The sequence below is a fragment of the Crinia signifera genome, chromosome 2 (assembly GCF_055691185.1).
Source record: "Crinia signifera chromosome 2, ASM5569118v1, whole genome shotgun sequence".
Lineage (NCBI taxonomy): Eukaryota > Metazoa > Chordata > Amphibia > Anura > Myobatrachidae > Crinia > Crinia signifera.
The window spans coordinates 259,527,184-259,542,607 of NC_139218.1; the positions used below are offsets into that span (position 1 = coordinate 259,527,184).

The 15,424-nt window shown below is 42.1% G+C and overlaps 1 protein-coding gene across 3 annotated transcripts in view; it reads left to right on the top strand.

The window, feature by feature from the left end:
- LOC146060767 (interleukin-1 receptor type 1-like) overlaps positions 1-15,424 on the top strand; it is a 62,875-nt gene that overhangs the window by 17,363 nt on the left and 30,088 nt on the right. For 2 of the 3 annotated variants that reach the window (XR_014470471.1, XM_083174385.1), the window contains exons 3-5: positions 244-487; positions 5,825-5,996; positions 6,725-6,887. Coding sequence is in view for 1 of the 3 variants with exons in the window: in XM_083174385.1 (XP_083030511.1) it covers positions 244-487; positions 5,825-5,996; positions 6,725-6,887 (579 nt within the window). In the remaining 2 variants the exon portion in view is untranslated. Of the gene's footprint in view, positions 1-243; positions 488-5,824; positions 5,997-6,711; positions 6,888-15,424 lie in introns of all 3 variants that reach the window. The other variant, XR_014470472.1, reaches the window with a different exon arrangement.

Here is a 15,424-nt window from a genome sequence, read left to right on the forward strand (position 1 = left end):
AACATTGAAAGCAACCATTAGTGTGCTCATCTCATCTCATCTCATTGTATACCATATTAAGCCTTATGGTATGCAATGCGATGGGTGCCGTGATAATACACAAGTACCAAATAAAGTATGCAATGTAGTTTATTTCATAAAGCAATTAGACGTCTGCCTGATAAGGGCACCATCCATGTTATATGTACAGCACGTTCTGTGCATAGGTATACACATAATACATTTGCCTGGTTTGCTTTGTAGAGCTGTGTGAAGATGATGGAGTGGAGTATTACATAAAACATGTTGCGGAAGGCCAGCCCATTTCTGTCACCTGTCCACTTGAAAGTGCCTCTTACAAAAGCAATTTCAATGTAACGTGGTTTAGAAATGGCTCCTATACAGAAATCACCCCAGACGTACAAATGAGAGTTCATCAGGATCAAAATAACCTTATGTTTCTCCCTGCAAGGCTGGATGATACAGACTACTACTTATGTGTGCTCAGGTAAGTCTGCCATCTAACAAGTGATCAGCGCCATGTACAGATAGTTCTTGGAATAATAAAAATCAGTTGCAGTACAATATGGATCTGATGCAGTCCTATTAGCAAGGCTGCAAATTGCACATCATTATCAATGTGGTGTGTACACACTAGGCAATATTTTAAACAAAGGGCATTCTGAGCAATATTGTTACATAGTTACATAGTAGGTAAGGCTGAAAAAAGACTTGTATCCATCTAGTTCAACCTGGTATAGATATCCATTGCTGATTTGGTAGGTTCTGGTATTTTACAGACAATTTATATTTCTTATTTGTACCCATGGATGTTTTTCTCCAGTAAATGTTTGTCCAACTTTGCCTTGAACGCATTTAATGAGCCAGCTGTTACCACCTCTCTGGGAAGAGAGTTCCAGAGTTTGACTGTTCTGACCGTAAAGAAATTCTTTCTACTAGCTGAATGAAATCTTTTTTCTTCTAATCTATACTCATGTCCTCGCGTCCTAGATTCCTTTCTAGTAGAAAAGAGGGTGTGTGACAGTTCCTTATATTGGCCCTTGATATACTTGTACATGTTGAGCATGTCCCCCCTTAAACGTCTCTTTTCTAATGTAAATAGTCCCAAATTGCTTAATCTCTCCCCGTAGCTTAAATTCTCCATTCCCCTAATAAGCTTTGTTGCTCGCCTTTGGACTTTTTCTAATTCTATGATGTCCTTTTTATAGTGTGGGGCCCAGAACTGTACTCCGTACTCTAGGTGAGGTCTCACCAATGCTTTATATAGTGGCATAATTACCCTTGAGTCCCTAGTTTCCATTACCCTCTTAATACATGCCAGAATTTTGTTGGCCTTTTTTGTAGCTACATTACAATGGGCACTACATCCTAGTTTGCTGTCTATTTGGACTCCTAGATCCTTTTCAAGTATGGAATTACCCAGTTCCTCTCCACTAAGGTTGTAACTTGCACACTGGTTGTGTCTCCCAAGGTGCATAACCTTACATTTATCTACATTGAACCTCATCTTCCATTTTTTTGCCCACTCATCTAGAATTGCAAGATCATTTTGAAGCATGGTGACATCTTCTGATGATTTGATGACTTTGCTAAGTTTTGTATCGTCCGCAAAGATGGATACATTGCTGAGTAACCCTATCCCAATATCGTTAATAAAAATGTTAAACAAAATGGGCCCCAAAACCGAACCCTGGGGCACTCCGCTTAGTACCGGTATCATATCTGATACGGCACCATTCACAACCACTCTTTGTTTTCTATTACATAGCCAATTCCCTACCCATCTGCAAATATTTTCACCCAATCCTAGGTTCTCCATTTTATTAATCAATCTCTTGTGTGGGACAGTATCAAATGCTTTAGCGAAATCTAGGAAAATCACATCTACAGCATTTCCATTATCGAGGTTTTTGCTAACCTCTTCATAGAACCCTAGTAGATTAGTTTGGCATGAACAATTTTTCACGAACCCATGTTGGTTAGTACTGAGTAGACGTTGATGATCTATATATCACCGTCTACTCAGTACTAATCAACTGGGGCTGGCTGGCAGCACAAGCATGTGGCCCCTCGCCACCGCCATATTTCCTCCCTAGGCACTGTAATGTGCAGTAGAGCTAACATAAATACAGCATATAAACACTTACTGTACAGCCACTTACTGTAGGTCCGCCCAATAGGCAGAGCAGTCAGTGCTAACTGCAGCATCCCCACCACAGCCCTGAACTCATCAGGCAAACAGCAGTTGCCAGGAGACTACAGTCTTCATCCTGTAGAAACTGCTAATCCTGGAAGGGATCACTGCGGCACAGGGATCAGCAGGTGTCACAGCCTCAGTCCGCCTTCCCTCCACATATGCTGCACAGTACCAGCCATGTCACCCCCGCACAGCCCTGGACACTGAAAGTGGGTCCCAGAGTACAACTTCCAGCCTGCAGAAGTGGAGTGCAAATCCCGGAAGCTCGTCAGGGAAGGGGAGATGCGGGACATGGAGGCAGCCAGTGGTTGGGTGCAGGGGGACCCTTGGATCAGCAAGGGCCCCATAGCAGCTGCACCCACTGCACCCTCGATAATTACGCCACTGATGTTGTGTACTGTAATGTCTCCCGGCCATATGTACAAAGCTGGCCCTAGGACACTGAAATTGTATGGCTCGGGGGGCATATGTCACCCTGCCCCCCGGCCCAGCCCGACACTGAGTATAATCACCTAGTGTATGGGGCTTTTATTTTGTTTCTGTGCAGGCAGGGTTTATTATGGCTATATTACATACAAAATATTTATTTGCTGTTAATAAAATCTACAGAAATAGCCCCTATAGCCCTGTACACACATGGTGATCCTGCACTTTTGCTGAGCACCCTGCTTAAGTATGATTGATGAGCGGGGCTTTGCTTATTTTTAATAGTCAAAGCTCCGCAATCTAGGGAAAGCCAGTGCAAGCACTGGCTTTCCCTGCGGGTAATAGCAACCCACAGGGCTGCACATTGCCATCGCTGCAGGGCATACACATGGAGCAATCAGTGCTCCATTTCTAAGCAATCTAGTCAGATCTCTTAAGCTGGGTACACATATGTACAATTTCATTTTTCTTGCGACCGTTCGATCGACCGAATACACGTTCGGCCGTCCAAAACATACGACCGTTCTGCGCGTACACATATGTACAATTTTACTTGCGACGTCCGATGTACTCCCGTCCAAACAATCGCAAGAAGAAGTATATGAGAGACCCTGTAACCCTTTGCCTGCTGTTTTAACTAATGTGTGTTTAATGCCTCACTGCCCAACACTTTAGAGGCATCACTTTAAGACATTAATCAATGTTGAAGTTTTAATAGTGTGTTATGGTGCCCTGCAAAGAGCTTCCAGCACACTCTATTAAAACTTCAACATTGATTAATGTCTTAAAGTGATGCCTCTAAAGTGTTGGGCAGTGAGGCATTAAACACACATTAGTTAAAACAGCAGGCAAAGGGTTACAGGGTCTCTCATAATGCAGCATACCACCGTGCTTTGTCAAACTGTCAAGCATATCGATCGAACGTGCGTACACACTTCACTTTTGTTCCGATATGGAGCCGTCCTGTCGGATGAAATATTAAGCAGCAAAGAACCTTCGACCGACCGACCGTGGACGGCCAAGAGCGTTTTTGGCCGTTTATCGATCGCACAGCAGCAATTGGGACAGCGTACACACCTATACAATCGAACGGCCGTTTGCCCCCAGATTGGAAGAACGGCCCGACGATTGTATATATGTGTACCTAGCTTTAGAAAAGGAGCTGAACTCGCCCCGTGTGGATGCCCCTTAAATATCTGTTAGCAGACAAAGAAAATTGTGGTATTCTTTAAAAAACAAATTTTTTTTTACACACTAAAAGCAAAATGATAAAGTAAATATTGCATACTACTTGATGCCTCAATTATCAATAGCTAATACAATTGTGCTAAATATCATACATTTCTAAACGTAGCCCAACCAAATAATGCTGAGAAGTGGAATTCATTTAATGCTGTTCTAACAACAGACTCCATTGTTGCATTGTTACACATTTTTAACATTTGGATTAGCAAAGAACTAAATATGTCTCATGATTAAAATGTTCTTTTCTGATTATATTTTTCATGAATTATAAAAATCTAATAATACATTTCCAGGGATAAATCACTATGGCTTCTAATAGAGATTCCCATTGTGTGAATTGTTTTAGGACAAGTCAATAAAGATTTCTTACATTTTAATTAATATAAATATAAAATTACAAGCGGCGGCTCCGTCTGTGCCATTTGATGGGAGCGGCAATTACCGGCAATAGTTAGGGTAATATTAGAGAGAGTCCTGCAGGACCTGCAAATACTGCACAAAAGTGCTTAAACATTTGTTGCCTTATTTAGTTATATCTTTTTTTCAATTTATTTGTTATGATTTTATTTATTTTTTATTTTACCGCTTTAATGTTTATGTATAGTTTTTGTTTTTTTATTTTTTATTTTATCTACACAGTAAAACTCTTTTTTTATCTTCTACAGTTCTGTACTGTTTTCAACCTTTAATCCCTACCTTACCCCCAAAAATTAGCGCTCTAAAAATCTTCTACAAAAGTACCAAAAATCAATCAGAGCTGCGCTACCCCTTATCAGTGCAAGTGAACAAACCTTCTAAATATAAAAAATAACATCAGCAGCTCACTACGATATGGGACTCATTAATTTCTTCCCTGTTGTATAAAACACAATATACTTATAGGAATGTTGAGAATCTACCATATCGAAAATTGACCTATATCATGGGAATGGATTGCTCTACTGCAAATCACAATATGCCCAATGTAATGCTGCTATTAAATGCCCAATGTAATATACCCAATGTAATGCTGCTATTAAATGCCCAATGTAATGCTGCTATTAAATGCCCAATAAATGCCCAATGTAATGCTGCTATATGCCCAATGTAATGCTGCTGATAAATGCCCAATGTAATGCTGCTATATGCCCAATTTAATGATTTTTTAAAAATAAGTGTAGTGAATATAATTTGACAGTTTGCAGTAAAGGTGCCCATACACGGTACAATCAGTGGCGTAACTATCGTCCCGCAGCCCCCGCGATTGCGGGGAGGCGCTGAAGGTATGTGGGCGCCGGGGGGGCTGCGGGATGATAGTTGCCTTCTGCCGCCGGACCGGTGGTTTTATTTGCACCACCGGGTCCCAGCTCTCCCGAGTCCCGGCAGCCGCAGCGCTGTTCTAATACAAAAAGGTGACACTTGAAAAATGGCTGCCCCCATACCGCAGACAGTTTTTCGTCTGCAGTATGGGGGCAGCCATTTTCCAAGTGTCACTTTTTCATTAGCAGCAGTAACGGGAGAGCCGCCCGGGACCCGGCGCAGACGGATGCGGCCAGCCGGCCACGCCGGCCAGAGGTAACACACACACATACACACAAACACGTCACACATACATACAAACACACACACACACACACAAACACAACCCCCCCTCCCCACCGCCGTACCACGGGTCCCCTCCGCTCCGTTTTTTTTTTACCGGGGGGGCGCCTCCTGCATTGTCAGCAGGGGGGCGCCGAAAATCTAGTTACGCCGCTGGGTACAATTGTTGGGTGCGAAGAGATGTGCGCTCCCTTCACACATCTAATTGCACAGCTCAAAAAGTATGTGCTGCATTACTTTTTTGTACTAGATCTCATCTCACTGCATTGCAAAACCTTTGCGATGCGATATTGTATACAATAATTGTACCTTGTATGAGCACTTTTAGTATTTTTTTTTTGTTCACAGTAATTTTTTTTCTCTTATTATAAACAGACGTCCGACATCCTGCAACAAGATTCTTACAAAAGTAGAAGTGTTTAAAATAGACGATGGACTGTGTTATAATCGTGATATAGTATACATTGGTGGTACTCAAAATTTGGGATCTCTGGGTACTATTGAATGCCCATACATAGACAACATTGTCCACATAAAATGGTTGAAGGTATTTTGTTTTATAAATGTAAATTTTATTTATAAATGCACAGTGCACATTTTAATGCTTTCTTTTAATGTGTGTGTGTGTGCCATGGTCTACTTTCATTTATTTGTAAGGTGTATAAATTGTAGTATACTGTACTGTTACATGTTACATGTTATTAGGAATACAAACCTTTAGCCAATTGCATGATTGCCCCAGGACTTACATGAGCAGTGGGGCATATACAGGGAGCCACAGAGCAGAATGTGAGCATCACATCACAGTGCAATGCTACAGAGAATCCTACATATCACAGTATTGGGGTTTGCAACATACCATATATACTCGAGTATAAGCCTACTTTTTCAGAACATTTTTTATGCTGAAAAAGCCCCCCCTCGGCTTATACTCGAGTGAGGGTTCCACTTGAGTCAATAAGCTTTCCCAGTTTTTTTGTTGTTGTAAAATTAGGTGTCTCGGCTTATATTCCGATCGACTTTTACTCAAGTATATACGGTAATTATGAATTTCCATCTTTGAAGAGACAGCTGCTACTGTACATGAGATGTTACTGTACATCAAAACTCATTTTCTTGTTTTTCTGTCTGACTGTTGAAATAGTTTCTTGGCTTAGTGCATTTTAGGGGGATTCTTCTATGAGTTTTTGCAGTTATTTAATATATATATATATATATATATATATATATATATATATATATATATATATATATAACTACAGTATTTCTATACAGGAATGCCAGCCTTTGGAACTAGACAGTAATAAATATTCTGTAAAAAGGAATTTATTGTATATCAAGAATGTGGAATTGCAAGATAAAGGAAATTACACATGTGTAGCCAGCGTCATGTATAATGGTACAGAATATAATATCTCACGGACCATTAACACTGAAGGTAATTATGAATTTTTTTTATATAACATTATTCTAAATTAATCAATTATTTGACAATTTTTTTTTGAAAATGAATGATAAATATAAGTAAGATGTGTCGTAAGGCCCCCATACATTAGGCCGACTTGTCCGAAGGATAAGCGCCGGGGGGGCGGTAGGTGCAGCAGCAGAGCAGGCAGTTTGCAGTGTCCGGTACAAAAGATAGGCCAGCTGTTGATTGGCTTAGGTGTTCTCTCTCTCAGCCTACCAGTGGCCGGCTTATCTTTTGAATTTTCAAATTCTGCCACTGCTGTTCACAGTGTCCATTCACTCAGCGCTTCCCAGACACTGCGGTCTGCCCTCTCCGCTGTTGCACCCACAGCCTCCGGGCTTTTCATGCTGCCTGCCCCTTCACATAGGTGTGTGCCAACCGTGCTTCACTGCTGGCACAGCGATGTGCAGCTGATGGGTCAGATCCGACAGATTGAACCTGCAGCAGGTTCAATCTGTAGGGTCCAACCCGATGCGCACAGGACCGCGCATCGGGTCGGATGGCATGTCAAACACATCTGATTTGGGCTGGATTTCTCAGCCCGATCCTTTGGAATCAGGTGAAATCAGCCCAAATCGGATAAGTGTATGGGCACCTTTAGTCATATCAACCAGCAACTGTGCAGGTACATCCATGACATCCTCGATTAACAGCTTTTGGGTTATTGATAAAGCCAGAAAAATATTGAAATAGAATACTCAAGCGTTCCCAAAAATCCACTGCAGCTTCTTTTTTCCCCCAATAAACTACTACTACTACTCACAATGAAATGTCACAAAAAGAAAACCGATTTAAAAAATCCACAGCGCTGTGATATAAGTTCTTAGTGCTCCAATCTTATATATTATCCTGAGGATATCTTTAAATATCTTGAAAATAGCTTTAAACTTCCAAACACTGCTGTTCAATAGAAAAGGACTCCCATGCAGAAAAAAATCCAGTCCTTTAAACATGAAAATGCAGAAAGCATATTCCTTTAAACCCACATGCAAAAAAAAGTATAATAAAATTCAATAAAAAACAATGAAAAAAAATTGCAGACAGAGCTCACGGGCCTTCAGGGTTTCTGTAGTATAGTGTGCCCCAGCGTAATGATGTATTTCCCAGGTTTCACCACTGATTATATTATATTATATTATATTTCCCCTATACCTCAGGTCTCCAGTGTCCAGGGGAGAGTGGGGCTTGTAGATGGTAATGCAGGGAGGCTTCCCTGCATTACCATCTCTCACCTTCCCCGTGTCTCTTACACAGCCGCTGTATTCAAAATCTGTCGGTGACTTCAGACCCCTGCCGCTGGTATGGAAGGTCACTCTAGCCGAAAACACTTTGGCTTGTGAAAGCCCGCTTTCCATCTCCACCAAAAGCAAGGTGGATGTACTCCAGGGACAAGATCTGCACCTCTGCACTTCTTACTTTTAACGGTGTTTCAGATGTCGGATGTCAGAGTCACGCTCTCAACTCCTGCATCTGTCTTTACTTAGATCATAGGTCTTCAACCTGTGGCCCTCCAGATGTTGTGAAACTACATGTTCCAACATGCATTGCCACATTTTTTCCTATAAGAGCATGCCAAAACTGTCAGGGCATGCTGGGACATGTAGTTCCACAACATCTGGAGGGCCACAGGTTGAAGACCTGTGACTTAGATGGTCCACATATATTTAAAATTGAGCACCGCAATCCACCTAGCTGCCGACACGTTTCTTCCATCCACGGGACTTTCTGAAGGCGCAGGTGGACTGCAGGCTCATACTAATTTATACCTAGAAAATCCAGTATGCTCATTCCGTCCATTATACTGGTTATAGGGTTTTCTTAAAGACATAATGAGTATAACATTGTATACCCCATACAGGATTCTAAGATGCTTTTTAACATTTCAAACCAACAAAACAAAAAATTAAACAATCAGAAACACTATTGTGGAAATCATTTAGAGAAACCATTTTATTTCAAATTCTCTGTTTAGACCCTTTGGTACTTATGTATTATCTGGGCTCCCATGTTAAATGCACCCCATTTTTTCATACCCCTACTATCCAAGTACGCATGGAGTTGATTTTATATAGCTTGGCGAGCGCAGCGAGCCACCGTGCCCGAAGCGTGGCGAGGGGACGCGGTCTCATAAGAAAAACGGGAGCCCAGATATTACATAAGTACCGACCCTTTTGTTGTAGGGTGTGTAATTCATATATCCACCACAAATCCCCAGCTACATGACGACTGATCAGGTTGTTTATTGAACATTTATGTTCTTACTTTAAATGTACAGACATGCAGTGAGTGTAGAAACACACTGCATGTCTGGCAGGCGGCAGGCTCGGGTATGTTCGGCGCGGCTCGGGGGGACTAGGGAGTTTGGGTGTCTGAGTCCTCCCGAGCAGCCCCGAACATCCCCAAGCCTGCTACCTGACTTTGGGCAGGATTCTCTAATAACCCCGGCCGCACATCGCGATGTGCAGAGGGTCCTGATCGCTGGAGCAGAGATGAGGGGGAGTGACAGGAGGGGATAGTGATGGGGGAGTGGGGAGGGCTATGCTCTGTGGTGGGTTTTGCTGGGGCAGGACAAACTTGCCCTGACAGTTTTGTCCTGCCCCAGCAAATCCCACCACTCAAGGGGTTAAAGATGGAGTTTGCCTTTGAAAACCAACCAGGATCACACCCATAGTGAGAGTGGGATACAGTGCACACCAGTCACAGTTCGGGGTATAGTCTAGTTTAGATACAGTGTGGGCTGGGCACAGTGCAGGATGGATACAATTGGGGATGGATACAATGCGGAACAGATTCAGTGCAGGAAATGGAGCAGGTTGGATACATTTTGGGAAATAGTATGGGTACGATGCAGTGCAGGTTGGATAAATTGCAGGTTGGATACAACAATAGTACACTTACTGTGATGGGGGTGTCAGCAATGAGAGTGCAGGGGTGCTGTCAGTGTCCTAAGAGCAGGGTGGCAGCAGTGCAAGAACACAGGCTGTGTTAGCAGTACAGGTGTGCCAGTGGTGTACTCAGTTCAAGGGTGGCAGCCGGGACCGGGGCAAATTTTTTTAAGGATACCCCACCATTGACATGACAATGCCCCATAGGGGGTGTGTGATTGGCAATGCCGGGATGTACTAAGTAGAGGGGGGGGGGGGCAGGGGGAGAGAGAGCAGGGAAGAGAGTGGGGGCAGGGTGTTCTTCTGCCGTGTCCTATTTAGAACGAAAATATGTTTAAAATCCATTTCTATATTACGTTTGCACTTAATATATCACACTATTTGGTGCTTGTCTCATCTCTCCACCCTTGAAAAAGACACACATATAAAGACACGCCTTTATATCAAAGAGAAATGACAATAGAGCTTACTTATGTAACATGTAGTGATTCCAATCAACGTCCTTCACCAACTCAGAGAACCTCTAAAATAAGGTTGACATAAGTTTAAACCACAGGTGTTTGGTAAAGGGTTGATTCCAATGTTCTGTTAGATCAGCCCAGATGGTCTTTTCCAAGGATAAATTCCACAATCCCAAACAATCTCTTACATAAAGGCCCTTATTCAGATCTGATTGCAGTAGAAATTTGTTTTCAAAATGGGCAAAACCATGTGCACTGCAGGTGGGGCAGATGTAACATGTGCAAATAGAGTTAGATTTGTGTGAGTTATTTTGTTTCTGTGCAGGGTAAATACCGGCTGCATTATTTCTACACTGCAATTAATATTTCAGTTTCAACACACCCCACACAAATGTAACTCTCTCTATACATGTTACATCTGCCCCACCTGCAGTGCACATGGGTTTGTCCATTTTGAGAACAAATTTGTTCTCCTCCTCTGCAATCCAAAGCTACATTTTAACATTTTGCCTAATTGTTTTTTTTAAGATTAGAAAATCAAAATGTTACGCTAACATTATTGTGTCCAAAAGCCCATTCTTATAACTGGAGGTTCCCCTCATATTTGGCCGAATCCCCTGATTTTAAACTACATTTAGAAAAGAACTTCCTGAACTATTTGGAAGACAACAAACAACATAGTGAGGATATAAACCTGCTGTGGGCGGCTTCTAAACCGGTCATGCGGGGCCATATCATAGCATATGTATCCGCAAAAAAACATCAGATGAATAAAAGATTTAATGAGCTCAGTAAAGAAATTTCAATAGCATACTCTAATATGCTGGGGAACAGGACAATAGAAACGCAGAAGATATACACAGAATTGAAAGCTCTATATGACACACTCTGCACAGAGAAGGCCCAATTTAACATAGACTGCCAAAAAAAATCGTTTTTTTAGGGGAGGGAACAAATCGGGCAAATTGCTGGCCTCTTTAATTAGAAGCAAAAAACCCTGTAACACATATACCCAAACTATATTCAGGGACACAACAACTAAACACGGCTGCAGATATCGCTAAATCTTTCCTAGATTATTACACAAAACTTTACGAAGCACCCTTGGATAATCCCTCTTTGGGGATGGACTTTGTAAAGGGAGCCGGTCTATCTAAACTGACACAGCCAGAGAACACAAATCTGGTAAGGCCCATTACAGACCAGGAAATAAGGGGGGTGATTGGGAGGTTGGCAAGAAGTAAAGCACCAGGCCCGGATGGGCTGAGTGCAGAATACTATAAAATATTAACTCCGCATTTAGTACCACACCTCCAAGCACTCTTCAATCTGGTATTGTTAGGAGAGCCAGTATACACGGATTTTAATAAGGCAAGGGTAATTGTTATACCAAAGGTAGGAAAGGATCCCACCTTAATATCTTCTTATCGCCCAATATCATTACTAAACCAAGATCTTAAAATCCTGACATCTATTATTGCGGATCGATTGCAAATAGTGCTACCCAAACTCCTTCATACCACTCAGACTGGGTTTGTACGCGGGAGATCATCCGTTCACAACATTAGACAAGTAATAGCATCTTTAGTCCAAGCGGAGGCCAATGCAGGGGGAAGATCAATCCTGATAAGTTGTGATGCAGACAAGGCCTTTGACAGAGTGTCATGGCCACATCTGTTAAGGGTGATGCACGCACAAAATCTAGGAGTAGGATTCATCACACTTTTTAGGAAACTATACTCTTCACCCAAGGCCTTTCTGACGGTTAATGGAATGAACACATCAGAATTTACACTATATAGAGGCACGAGGCAGGGCTGTCCACTTTCACCCTTGCTGTTTGATATAGCGATAGACCCCTTAATTAGACAGTTTTATAGAAACACAGAGTGGAAGGGAATACAAGTGGGACAGAATGTACTGAAAGTATCGGCATATGCTGACGACCTGCTACTGTACATTACTAATCCACAAGAGGCAATCCCGGGATTAATTAAAACACTTGTGGATTTTGAACAAATATCAGGATTTAGGATAAACAAGACCAAAACCAACGCCTTAGCATTACATAGAGGGGCAAAGCAAGGGTGGTTGGGAACATTCCCATTTAAGTGGGCAGACACAGTCATTACTTATTTAGGGATTAAAATATCGGCACATCCGAAGGACCTATATAATAATAACATCCAGCCCATGATAACACGTATCCTGGCAGATTTTAAGAGATGGAGATGCCTGCCGCTATCATACATTGGGAGGTGCCACCTGATTAAAATGGTGGCATTCCCACGATTATTATACTACATGCAGATGTTACCGTTACTGATTGGGGAGGCAGATCTGCGAATATTAAACACGGCTATGAGCACCTTTATATGGGCAGGGAAGAAAGCAAGAATATCTTTATACAAATTAAGCCAGAAGACAAGTGTGGGAGGCATAAATCTGCCATGTATACGGAGTTATGGGCTGGCGGCTAATTATAGGTACGCAGTGGACTGGATTAACAACACAGAAAATTTCGCGAATACAGGACTCGAGCAGTCTTTTTGCCATGAAATCCCTCTAAGTAATCTACTACATATGAGAACAGCAAAATTCCCAGATAAAATCATGGGGAACCCACTACTGGTCTCTACTTGTAAAGCATGGAGAACCGCTCGGAATAGGCTAGGACTATCCCCATATAATTCAATATTTGCCTCGGTATATTACAATCTAAAAACTCAGGTACCACTTATACAAAATAAGAAAGATATTTACAAGTGGAAGAAGGAGGGGATTAGGATTGTGTTAGATCTATTAGATCGGAAAGACTTGTCAATGTTGTCTCATGAGAGATTAGCAGAGAAATACCCGGAAGCAAACATCCCTATATTTAGTTACTATCAAATAAGAAGCTACGTATTAAGTATACTAACTAAATTACCAGATAGAGAGTCACTAGGGGGCTTGGATGCGGTGACAGGCAGAACAGCAGCCAGTCAAGTAGCCAGCAGAGGCATCACTACATCCCTACTGTACACACAAATCAGAAAACAATCCCAGGTGGACGACATTCAGACAGGGATGGCAAAGTGGAGTAGAGACCTTCCTGGGATATCCCTACAAACCATACTGTCCGCATTTGTTAGAATAAATAAAAACGGTACTTGTGAGTTATCCGGGCGTCCGATTTTTAAATCGGGTCGGATCGGGACATCGCATCGCATCGCATGCGACCATCGGATGCGATGCGATGCGATGACCCGATTTTTCCATAGGAATCAATGTTAAAATGGACTGAGTCCATTTTAACATGGAATTCAATGGGAAAAAGGGTCCTTTTCATACCCCTACTATCCAAGTGGGCATGGAGTTGGATATAAACCTGTGGCGAGCGTAGCGAGCCACCGAGCCCGAAGCGTGGCGAGCGTAGCGAGCCCCGCGAGGGGACACAGAATACCGTCCCCTCGCGGGGCTCGCTTCGCTCGCCACGCTTCGGGCTCGGTGGCTCGCTACGCTCGCCACAGGTTTATATCCAACTCCATGCCCACTTGGATAGTAGGGGTATGAAAAGGACCCCTTTTTCCATAGGAATCATTTTAACATTGATTCCTATGGAAAAATCGGGTCATCGCATCCGATGGTCGCATGCGATGCGATGCGATGCGATATCGCATCGCATCGCATCTGATTGTATGCCTTAACTTAAGGCATACAATCAAAAAATCGGACGCCCGGATAACTCACAAGTACCATAAAAACTTAGTAACAGCATCATACATGGAGATGCAGTACAAGTTGCTGCATAGGGCATATTATACACCCCAAAAAAAATACCAAATGGGTGTATCTACGGATACAAACTGCTTTAAATGTATAACACCGGGTGCAGATCTGTATCATTGCATGTATGGTTGCCCAGAAGTACAAAGATATTGGAAGACAGTAGTGGCATATATACAAACTACCTACTGCATTGATATAGAACTCACTCCCGAATGGGCCATATGGGACATAATGACGGACAATAAACAGAATAAATTGTCGCGAGGACAACGGAAACTTGTGGCCAAAATAGCGGCGGCTACACGGAAGACGATCCTCTCACAATGGACAGCCTCAAATACACTCTCAATTGCCCTATTAAAACCCAGAATCCTGTACCTATACCAGATGGACTGGACAGAGATGGTTTTAGACAAAGATAAAAGGGTTAAGGGTTTTTTTGATATCTGGTTGCCTCATATTAAAAACCTTTCCTCCCCCGTTAAAGAAATAATAAGAAAAACGATAATAACAACATCCTGGTATAATATTGAAAGGGAGGCTACTGGTTCAGAACCCTTTTGATAGATAGGGAACAAAACCTTATGATAAGACTGAGGAGGGGGGGGCGGGGGGGAGGGGGCACTATGGACATAGGACGGAGGTGTCCTCCGCCCCGGCCCATCTCTTATCGCTTCGCCTTTCTTCTCCTAGCACCTTTCTTTCGAGGATCAGTACACCATTCTATAAGGAATAAGGGGGAGTATACGAGGTAAAAAAGTTAAATGTCTTTATAGGCAGAGGGGGATAATACCAGCATTCGCGGGACAAACAATAAGGATGACATGTAGAAAGGAACATGGAACTTGAAGGTGAATAACTGTGACCGAAACCCGGTGCTGCATAAAGACACCCGCCGGGAAATAATAGGGAAGGGGTGAAACACACCAAAAATTAAAACGGGCATCAATTAGAGATAAAACAACCAATCCCTCACATGGAGGGCTTATAGAGAAAAGCTACACTGACAAATTAAACAAACAAATAAAGAAACAAAGGCAATGCCTGGATAAACTAAGTATTTCACAGAGCACTAGTCTCTTTTGGAAAAGACAAAATTATTTAATAGGCACAGAGCACTTAAAAGCGGTAGTCTTTATTGTGGCACCGGGGACCGGATAATTAAATTAATACCTGGTAAATATACAAACTGGTACACAATCAAAACTCCAAGAAGTATTTTGTAAAGATTCATCCATGTAAACCCTTTTTTTATGCTCTTTTTATGTTTATATGTATATATATATATATATATATGTATGTGAAAGAAATATAATAAAAAGTATTTAAAAAAAGAAAATCAAAATGTAAGAGATTACTTGGGTAATTTACTAATATTGCTCAATGGTGC